General features: G+C 44.0%; 1 protein-coding gene across 1 annotated transcript in view; it reads right to left on the minus strand.

Annotated features, from left to right (window-relative positions):
* cdc73 (cell division cycle 73, Paf1/RNA polymerase II complex component, homolog (S. cerevisiae)) overlaps positions 1 to 10,977 on the minus strand; it is a 472,921-nt gene extending 461,944 nt beyond the window's left edge. The window contains exon 1 of the mRNA XM_070887326.1: positions 10,562 to 10,977. Within this exon, the coding sequence (XP_070743427.1) occupies positions 10,562 to 10,692 (131 nt within the window). The 5' untranslated portion in view covers positions 10,693 to 10,977. The remainder of the gene's footprint in view (positions 1 to 10,561) is intronic.
* Positions 10,978 to 11,445: the final 468 nt, after the last annotated feature.

Consider the following 11,445-nt stretch of genomic DNA (forward strand, 5'->3'; position numbering starts at 1 on the left):
AAATTCTATTCAACCCAACTCCATGAGCCACTCTCCAATTCAGAAACTCCTAGCTCCAACCAATCCAATTTGCATTATAACTTTTTAGGATTCTGCTCCATAAATCCCTAGTTAAAGCAGAGATTATGGTCAGAGCTTTGCCTTTAGCTGTTTTTAGTCATTTTAAAAGAGACAGCCATTTTGGATTCAATTACTTTTGTTAGAATTGTTCAAGTTCCTCATCTCAGTAGGACTAATGGTTTTAAGCAATGGGAACAAATGCACAGAAAGTGTTATTAAATCAGGCCACTCATGCAACTCCCAGCAAACAGCTTGAGAAGCAGTCTGGGAGCACATCTGCTCATCCCATTACTTCAGAGAATAATGCATGGGATGGATGGAGGAAAGGGGACAAATTTGAAAGCGATTTCATCACTGCACATTTCTAATGCTCTCATCATTATACCATTAGCTTTCTTGGCTTGCATTCTGCACAAAAAAGTGAGCACAGAGCACCATACTTTAGGTGACCATAATCCAGCAATCCTATGAATTTTTCAGCTGAAACCAAAAAGCTCCAGTTTCCTTCCTTAAAAGCAGTTCAACTCAAAAAGAATGAATTAACTCCCATTTATATAGTGCCTTTAGACCTTCAGAACGTCCCAAAGCACTTTATAGCCATTAAATTACTTTTGGAGTGTCATTGCTGTTGCTATCATAGAATCATAGAATACTACAGCACAGAAAGGGGCCATTTGGCCCATTGAATGTGCAGCAGCTCTTTCGAAGAGCAATCCGGTTAGTCCCACTCCCCCGCTCTTCCCTTACGTCCCTGGAATTTTTTCTCCTTCGAGTATTTATTCAATTCCCTTTTGAAGGCTACTAGTGAATCTGTATCCACCACCCTATCAGGTACTGCATTCTAAATCATAACCACTCGTTATGTAAAAAAGTATCTCCTCATGTCACCTCTGGTTCTTTTGCCAATCACTTTAAATCTTTGCTCTCTCATTATCAACCCTTCAGCCTTTGGAAACAGTTTCTCTTAATTTACTCTATCTAAATCCTTCATGATTTTAAACATCTCTATTAGATCTCCTCTCAGCCTTCTCTGTCTAAGGAGAACAAACCCAGCTTCTCTAGTCTATTCATGTAACTGTATCCCCTCATTCCTGGAACCATTCTAGTAATCTCTTCTGTACACTCTCCAAAGCCTTCACATCATTCCTCAAGTGTGATGCCCAGAATTGGACACAATTCTCGAGCTGGGGCTGAAGTGGTGTTTAATATATGCTTAGCAAGTCATGTTTATTCCTCGCCCACACACAGCTTATAATAAAACAAGTTATACTCGAGGTTAGAAGTATGATTCAATAATTCGTTCCACATCTACTCTAATTGTGATTGAAAAATTGAAGTGAAAAACACATTCAATGATCAGGACACATTCGATGAACAGGATGCTGGTGCAATATTATTCGTATGCATCTCAAATTTTTTTAATTAGTTGGGTATATTTAATTTTACATTGGAATCCAAAAGACATTTGCATGAAACCTTTTTATAAATAGTACCTCAACGAAACCAATAATTTGAGCATCTTTAACAGGTAATAGAATATATCATGTATTACAATGTATGTCAGAACACCGATCTTCCTGTTGAAGCTTTGGTTAATTGATTACCATCAAGAAAAATAAAGCTTTCTTTAAAAAAAAAACTGTGTGCACATATGGATACTGTATTTAAAGCTCACAACTAAACAGATACAAGATAAAGAAAGGGGATTGAGAATCATTTCCAAACTAGGTCACTTGATATGCTTTCATTAAAATGATTAGCAAGACATCTTTCGAACTTCAACAATCACAGAACCAGAAATTGAAAACTCGAAAGCAAAGAATGGAATTAGCATCATAACTATATATTAGTGGGAAAGCGGGTTGTGCAGAGGACACAGAAAGGCTGCAATGACATTTAGATAGGTTAAGCGAATGGGCTAAGGTTTGGCAGATGGAATACAATGTCGGAAAGTGTGAGGTCATCCACCTTGGGGAAAAAAAAACAGTAAAAGGGAATATTATTTGAATGGGGAGAAATTACAACATGCTGCGGTGCAGAGGGACCTGGGGGTCCTTGTGCATGAAACTCTTTTGGAGTCCCAAAAGGTTAGTTTGCAGGTGCAGCAGGTAATCAGGAAGGTGAATGGAATGTTGGCCTTCATTGCGAGAGGGATGGAGTACAAAAGCAGGGAGGTCCTTCTGCAACTGTATAGGGTATTGGTGAGGCCGCACCTGGAGTACTGCGTGCAGTTTTGGTCACCTTTCTTAAGGAAGGATATACTAGCTTTGGAGGGAGTACAGAGTCGATTCACGAGGCTGATTCCGGAGATGAGGGGTTACCTTATGATGATAGATTGAGTAGACTGGATCTTTACTCGTTGGAGTTCAGAAGGATGAGGGGGGATCTTACAGAAACATTTAAAATAATGAAAGGGATAGGCAAGATAGAGGCAGAGAGATTGTTTCCACTGGTCGGGGAGACTAGAACTAGGGGGCACAGCCTCAAAATACAGGGGAGCCAATTTAAAACCGAGTTGAGAAGGAATTTCTTCTCCCAGAGGGTTGTGAATCTGTGGAATTCTCTGCCCAAGGAAGCAGTTGAGGCTAGCTCATTGAATGTATTCAAGTCACAGATAGATAGATTTTTAACCAATAAGGGAATTAAGGGTTACGGGGAGCGGGCGGCTAAGTGGAGCTGAGTCCACTGCCAGATCAGCCATGATCTTGTTGAATGGCGGAGCAGGCTCGAGGGGCTAGATGGCCTACTCCTGTTCCTAATTCTTATGTTATGTTCTTATGACCAACATACAATTTTCCTTCCATCCACTGGAGTCAATAGCTTTTTAAAAAAAACAGAGGTCACGTCGAGAAAGATTTCCAGATATCTGATCTAAAGAAAACTATGAATAGAAAAAAAAAAAATGGAGCTCTGCATCTTTAACTTTTTCTTGCTTGAATGATACAGACAGCAAAAATAACCTAACAACACAAGAAATAGGAGCAGGAGTTGGCCCTTCGAGCCTGCTCCCCCATTTCGTAAGATCGTGACTGATCGTCTACCTCAACTCCACCTTCCTGTATTATCCCCATATCTCTGGCTTCCCTCAGTATCCAAAAATGCATTAGTCCCACCATCAATGACACTTTAAGAGTAAAAGTCCAGTGTTCCATCTGATAGCCAGGTAGATCCAGATTTTGTTGGGCAAACTAGTACTACTCTAGCTTTCTTTTCATTAAATTTTATTACAACATTTTTCACAGGACTCCGTTGCCACCACCTCCCAATGAAGACTGGCAAAACCAGGCCCAGAGCTCCGTGGTTCAATGAGCAGGGGTTGGAGGCGTTAGTGACAGAGGTGGAATGCAGGTACAGCGAACTCACCAGAGATGGGCACAGCAAGCCCAATATCGACGTCTCTGGATGGACATAGGTCAGACGGTCAGTGCAATGGGCAATGTGGAGCGGGTTGGGGATCAATGCCGCAAACGTTGGAACGATTTGGCAGCTAAAGTGAGCACAAATTTATTCGCCCCCTCCTGTCCTAGGCCAAAAAGGGTGTGTGTGTGTGTGTGTCATGAGCAAAGGGGGTAAAAGGCTGCAACATTTCTTTGTGCAGAGAAACAAACAGCCAAATAAGCAAGCCTGAGTGCGACCAGAAGATGTGGTCCAATTCACCAGGTTGGAGGAGCGTGCGTTGGCATTGGTGGGTCATTGCCACGTTCCAACCACAAACGTTGTGCAGATCCGGTGCGACCACAAGGTAAGGCTACACTCATCTCTGGTATCAGTGACGCTCATGGCATCAAAGTACATGCAATGCTAAGGCACTCGCGGTTGAACGCACACTTTAATGTCCATTATTGATATGGATATGTCGAGATGGAACTCCTTGCTGGCATAATGTGAGATGGAACGGCTCACATCTCACTTTCACCACCACCACCACCACCCCCCACTTGCCCCACTATGGACTGAAATTTTGTCCTTGACTTGCAGATATTGAGCCGGACACCACGGATCTGGAGAGACCAAAGACCTCTGGCCTTCACAGAAGCAGTCACACCCCAGCATCTCCCACCCCTTCGGTCTCCACACCCGAGGACACCGGATGCTTCCTGCAACCCCAGCCCACATCACCCATGTCCAACTCTCCCACTTCCGCCACCCAGAGCCAGGAAGAACAGAAGGGAGAGGTGGGAGAAAGGTCCATATTTGTGCCCCTTCACCTGGAGGAGCCGGAAGCAGCTGACATCAACCTTCTGCCATGTCAGCCAAGTGTCCGCAGAACCTCGGCGTCGGGCTCAGATTTCCTGGGGTTTCCAACATACTCAACTGAAGCAAGCTCAAGCAAGTGCAGAACCGTAGCTCAAAGGGAAGCAAGGCACCGCCACCCAGCAGCAGCGAGTAACCACCTGCGGATGCATCACGGCTCGCTCTAATGAACCAGATAGTGCAGCTATCAACCACTGGCATGGAGGGAGGTCGCGAGATGCTGCAGACCATGGCTGGGAGAGCTGGCAGCATTGCTACATTCACCCAGCAGTATGATCAAAGGATGGAGCACCTCCTCAGTGTTGGAGCGTTGAGGCCATAAGACAGGAGATGGCTTCTGCACGCATGGTGCAAGCCCCCGACCCCACACCCTCAAGGCAGACAGATGCAAAGGAGCAGGAGATCCCAGCGCCTGCGGTCCCACGCCCTACGTTCTCACCAATATGCACACGTCTGCACACATCCCGCTGCCCTCCTGCACAACCTCCTCAACCAGAGGCAGAGAAGGGCAGGGCGACTCCGTCGTGTAGGCATGGGGAGGAAGAGTAACTCGGGCATCGCTGCAAGGGGTAGGTGGGGGGCTAGAGAGATGGTGGTGCCGGGTAGAGGGGTGCGTGTTGCTTCCTCATGCAAATATATGTATGTCAATATTATGTAATGTTTGTCATTGTATTTTGTGCACTTTTAAATACACGCATTGTTGACCCTCTATTTGTAAGTCTGTCATTTTAACGTCATGTGTGGTGAATTGCGCAAGACACACATCTGTCCCTCAGGTCATCTGCTTCATCAGGAATATCTTCCCATCCACATCTGACTGCAGTGTATAAATGGGTTCTGTCATCAGGCCATCGCAAGACAACAATGAAGGGTGAGCAATGCAGGAAGGCTGCCATTCAACTACTCTAGTTTACCAAGTTGCAGGGCAGACCTTAAGGCTTGCACTTCAACCCTCTTTTTGTGAGGCCAAACATGGAGGAGTGCCACCCCTGAGATGACATGGTCATCAATTACATTGCAGCACATTGTGCGAGACAATTAATCAATCAACTTGGATTTACAAAATGAGAGACGCTGAACACTTTTCAGTCACTCATAATTTTCCCTTTGCCATTGGCCTTCTCAATGAAAGACTTTCAGCAGGGTGCAACAAAAAAGCCTCCATTAGCTTAGAGACATTTCAGTCAGTTTTATGACATCTAATTTAAACATCACCATCAGCAATAAAGTAATGCAACATTAATCTAACCTCTTTCCAGCAGTCCCACTGATATGGTGCAGAATCCAATTGGCTGCAGTGATGTGATGGCCACCAGCACTCCCTCCCAGCCAATTTGCCAGAGCTGTCCCATTGCACTCGATCTCTGTCTCCCTCCCTCCCACCCGATGTGCAAGTGCTGCCCCATTGCACTCCACCTGTCTCCCTCCCTCCCACCCGATGTGCAAATGCTGGCCAACTGCTGCCCAGCTCAGACCTGCTTTTCCAGAGTGGTCCTTCTGGCAGGCGACAGGTCGATGGGAGGCCAGGAAAAAGCATCAAAATGGCTGTATACAGACATCCTGCATGGGCGGGCGGGCGGATGTAACGTGGGCAGAACGCATCCACACCAAGTTCCCACCGGGTGGGACCTCGGCGGCTGCGGGCCGGCGACGAAAGTCGGCCCCTGGAAACATGCAAATTTAGGACCCTTGGGCATGAACTCTACTGCTCCATGTTATATGCATGTCACACACTGACATACAGTATATCCTTTGCTGTAAAGGAAAACAGTTCTATTATCTGGGGTAGCCAAGTAGCACTGGCAGTGATTTTTGCAAAACCCAACCTCCAAACGAAATCCACACTTACCTTGTGCGAAGGCCCAAGCAAAAATTTGCTTTTTAACGCTGCAGAGTTGTGGCCAGCGTCGTGGCCCACGGATCCCTGGGACGCACCTTTGTGCATAAATGTACCTGGGATCACATGGGGCGGTGCACCTTTCACTAGCCAATCAGGAAACATACTAATTATTTTTATTGGACATGTACAGTACTTGCCTCTAAATAGCACAGGGAGTAAGTACAGACTCTGCAAGACTAAAAAAAATTAAAATGATCTCATTCCTCAATTGAGCCTTATATCCCGAACTTGCGGGCAATTTCAAAGGTGGTACGACGGCATACTCCGGGTATACTGTCATACTGACCCCAAATTCAGGGTCCGTATTGCCACTAGGCTTTCTTATTTGAAACCATTTTAGGGCATCTTAAATCGCCACGTTTTCTCCATGGGCTCAAGTGCTTCACAAATCATATTTTTCAATAAACTTATTTTGAATAAATTTCTATGAGTCCTGGCAATGTGAAACCAGGCATAAGTAACAGAACCACTATAAATCACCTGGTGGTTGTTTTTCCCTGAACAGAACCGTATGTTGTCAGTTATTATTCAGACACATTTTGGTAATAAACAAAAGGTCCTAATAATGAGCTTTCCCTTTCATCTACCAGGACACAGAATACTCGATACACTGCTTCCGACCCCACTTGCAACATGTTGTGCACAGTTACATCGTGTAGCATCCGGCAGTGTTTAGTGAAGGATAAATACATTGAACAACACAAATGTTTCTCCGATTTGTCACGAGCGCTTGACAGAACCAGAGTAAAAAGCGTGAAGACATTTATTCAAACTCTTTGTGGTACGCTATGTGGAATGTCAAATACTTGTCTTCACCGAAAATACTGCCTAGCCATCCTCTCTCAAAGCGAAGAGTATTAGGTGCATACAATTGTAACTATTTCAACATAATATATATATATATATATATATAATACATATACCTTCCCCTACCCCCAAGTAATAATTTACTTCATCTAAAATACTGGGAGTTTGAGAGTAAACTCTTGTCAAATTTTGTCTGATTAGGCTCCTGTGACGCGCCTTGGGATGTTTTTACTATGTTAAAGGCGCTATATAAATGCAAGTTGTTATTATATGTTCTTCTAGTGTAATTTGCAACAAATCATAAGTTTGGTAGAAAAACTGCAATTGTGTCACAATTGCCATTTTTTGTAACTTCAATTTACAGATGACAGTTTTAGAAAAAAATACTTGCTGCAATCTTGTTCCCAGGTACATGGAAATATATTCCAGCTTTTGCAATAACACACATGAAACTGACCACCAGTGTAAAACTAGGAATATTTTTACAACAAATGCTTCTTTCAAAGCTAGCATTTTACACCATATCCTTACATTGTAATTGTTTAATAAATTTTAGAACATGAGGAGGAATGTCCATGCTGAGAATTCATTTATTGTCAATTATGGAGGTGTTTATGCTACAGACTTGAATCAACTAATTTCTGGGTGCAGACTACTCCAAGCTTTTCATTTAGAACCTTTTAGATCCACAAAGGAGACTCTGTTACCCATCAGTTTGGGTTGGTTTTAAATCCAAGTGTCAGAGATAGTAATCTGCTAACCCACTGCATCGCTATTTCTTTTATAATTAAAATTACATTGGATGACATTTGTTGGGGACCTCAGAACAAGATAAAAGTTTATTAAGTCCATCATTTGATGTACTCCATACAGTATCACGAGCACACTGTAGGGTTTCCTTTAGACGAGCACATATTTAACGAAATCTTGTCTATTATTTGGAGTACACTCCAAAATCAGAAAGCGATCACCAAGTACTATGAGCCTGTATAATTTTACGTTTGTATACAACCTATGTTATGAAACATGCTGTGCAATTTTGATGTTAGTCATAGATTTGCCATTATTTTTCAGGAGTATGTTTTAGTGATATTCCACAAGCCAGCAAATTTTCTGCAATGAACAAAAAAAAGTGGAGGAAAGTTCAGCTAAATATCTCTGACTTCTTTATTCAAGAATGAAGCCTGTTTGTTTCCTGTAGATATACAAGGATGCCGCAAATGCACACACAATCTGTACACATGCTCCAGATTGCCTACATAAGCTGCTGCAGTTCAAAAATTTCAATACAATAAAGTTTCATAGCATGACGCATTCAGATATTTCCTTTTGATAATGGTAAAATAAATGAAAGTATTAAATATCAAAAGTAAACATTCTGTTGATATCATGCCCAAACCACCTTTAAACTGAAATTTCTTAGCTGAGGAACTATAATTGGTCTCACAAACAGGGGTGGGAACCTGCCATGCTTTCCTCTCCAGATTACGATCTAGGTGATCCCTACTATAAAAGCACATGTGGATGTTTGTCGAGGCTAGTATTGGTCTTGGATTTAATGCTATCAGTAGTGAACTCTCCCGCTGATGTTCACCAGCTCATTCAAAAGAAACATCAAAATGGATTTCACAATTCGCTCTAGGTTTACATATGACGTATAGCTGGTTGGGCAAGAAAATTGTACTCTAGCAAGAATCAGCACCTTCTGCAAAGGAAATAAGCAAAGCGAATGGGGAAAAACAAAACAGAATTCTTGAGGATGGGGATGGAAGAGAAGAACGCTTTAAAATGTAAAATGCTCAAGTCCTTGAATGCCTGTAGTGGATTTTTCTCTCCAAAATTCACATGCCACAAATAATTCTCTGACACAGGTTCCACTGTACAGACCAACACTTAGCCAAAGCAGAAACGCTCCAACTGATCTTCAAAGACCTCATCCATTAACTGCCATCAAGAACTGCAGTCCCACCACATAGACACTATTCAAGAGCTCTGCTCATCTCGCTCAAGCTTTATAATGGAGCCCTAACAAACTGGTACTGGAGCACAGGTTCACACCCAGTCTCAGCTGTTCTGCTGCAGGGATGCACTAAACAAAAAGCAGACATTTTTCATAGGAAAGATACACAGGCACACAGTGTTAATATGTGTTTATAACAGTACAATAATAATGAGTAGAGCTGCTCTCTTTTTATGAGCTGCACGGGTTGTACAACTGAGCAGGCTTCATGAAAATCATGGTTTTACAATTCAGTAACATCCCTTTCCCCTGCCAAGATCAGCAGAACTTCCTCCAAGACATACACTCCTCAGATTGGTGACGCCAAGATAGCAACACTGAAAAGTCAGCATCAGCAGTGATACATGGTCCTGGAATTGATGGCAGGCCCAAATTTCACTCTCATCCCTTACAGCCGACCTTTATGGACACACCTTCAGCCACAATCTACCAAAACTTGCTGCTATTTCTGCAATTCTTTACACGTGACTTCAATCTCAAAGTAAACAGCCCAAGAGGGTTGCCCTAGTTATTAAAGCAGCAGGTAGCTTGCCAATATTATGTGCTATAGTTTTAGATGTCTAAATATCAGCAGTAGTCATACACACTCTGGGGACTCTGTGCTTAATTCTGTGATTTTAGTTGGGATGTGTCCTATGGAGAAAATGTGTTCTATATCAAGCAAACGCAACACTTGAAATTTTCTCAATAGGTTGAGTTGAAAGCTCTTTGGGTTTTCTTCAGATTTGAATCAACTGACTAACCAAAGCATCATCTTATTTCAAAATGTCTCAAAGCACTTCGTAATTACTTTTTGGAGCACAATGACTATTATGTAGACAAACACGGCAGCCAATTGCATTTTGGCAGTCAGTAATATTGTCCAGGACATGGCAAACCCACTGTTCTTCCAATACCATAGAGCCCTTAAAATTAAATAGAACCACCCGAAGCAGCAGACAGAAATTTGGTTTAACATCTCACCTGAGCATCTGAGGCTTATAAGATATAAAGCACTCTGAAAACTTTTGGGCAACAAGAAACTCAGCTGCAAAAACAGGAAGAATTCGCGTTTGTTTTTAAAGGAATGACTTTGGTCAATTAAAGCCATGTAAACAACTTTGAGGAAAGCTGCAATAAAAAAAAGTCCAGAAAAGTTTGTGCAACAGACATTTTGCAGACTTTAGAGAAGAAAATAATTACTTTGGTCAATACTTCTGTGCAGAGTGGTACAAGTGTCAGCTTCCCCAAACATTACCTCCCACCCACACATATATTAAACAAGCCCCCCCCCCCCCTTCTCTCTTTATATTAAACACCCAATAGCGGGTGCATCACACGCCGAAAGTGAGTGTGTGGTGGTGTTACTGGTGAAAGTGGCAACAGAGTGTCGGCGAGCGGACTCCGTCAGCACTTTGAGAGGGGGCAACAGCAGCAGGAGCAGCAACATCCCGCACATGCTGCCCAAACTCCACTCAACTCCTCGCCCCCTCCGTCCCGGGCCCCCCGGGGACCACAGCACCCCACCGAGCACCACTCACCCCCAGATCACGTAATTGGTCTTCACATTCTTCGGCCACGAAAACTCTCCGAAAATGACCTCGTCCCCTTTCACCACGATCTCCTTCTTCTGGATGTTGTACTGACGCAGTACGCTCAGCACGTCCGCCATCTTGCCTCGGCTCCTAACAACCAGGTCCTCGGAGCCGGGGCTGGCCGCGCTGAGTGCCTGAAATAATGATCAAACACACAGAGGGAGTGAGGAGAGAGTGCAAGACCCTCCGCCGTGCTGGCCACGCAGGGCGCCTGCCCGAGTGCAAAAAAAACCGCTACCGGCAAAGCTTCGGAGAACCGGAGACCGCAAAGCCACTGGCAACGCACGGCACGGGCGCGGCGGCGTCGTCTTTACTCTTTGCGGAGTGCTGTAAAAGGCGCTGCCATGTATTTCCCAGCCAGTCCCAGGCCTCGCCAGCGGGATCTCCCTTAGCAACGGTTTCCACAGGAGGCGGAGACTGTGGCAGCGGCCGTCCGACGGCAACTTCTGGGGCCGCTTCATCAAAACACCCGTAAACTGGCTGACAAACTAATGGTCCGACTCGCTCATTAACTGTCTTCGTTACCCATATTGGACTGGATCTTAGTTAACCTCGGTTGCTGGAAAATGTGAAGTTCACAGATAAGGCAGGCCTCTCCCTCCTGACAGATGCTGCGATGCCCCTCCAGTAGGCTCCCCGCCCTTTACTTCAACCACCTGTGACAGAGACTATAATTCCCGTATTGGACTGTACAGACACCTGAGAACTCACTTTTAGAGTGGAAGCAAGTCTTTCTCGATTTCGAGGGACTGCCTATGATGATGATATAGGCAGACTGACCGGGGTACTCTAAACGTGTCTGTAAAATTTGTGAGTTGCAACAAAAAAAC

This window comes from Pristiophorus japonicus, chromosome 8 (assembly GCF_044704955.1).
Source record: "Pristiophorus japonicus isolate sPriJap1 chromosome 8, sPriJap1.hap1, whole genome shotgun sequence".
Classification (NCBI taxonomy): Eukaryota; Metazoa; Chordata; class Chondrichthyes; family Pristiophoridae; genus Pristiophorus; species Pristiophorus japonicus.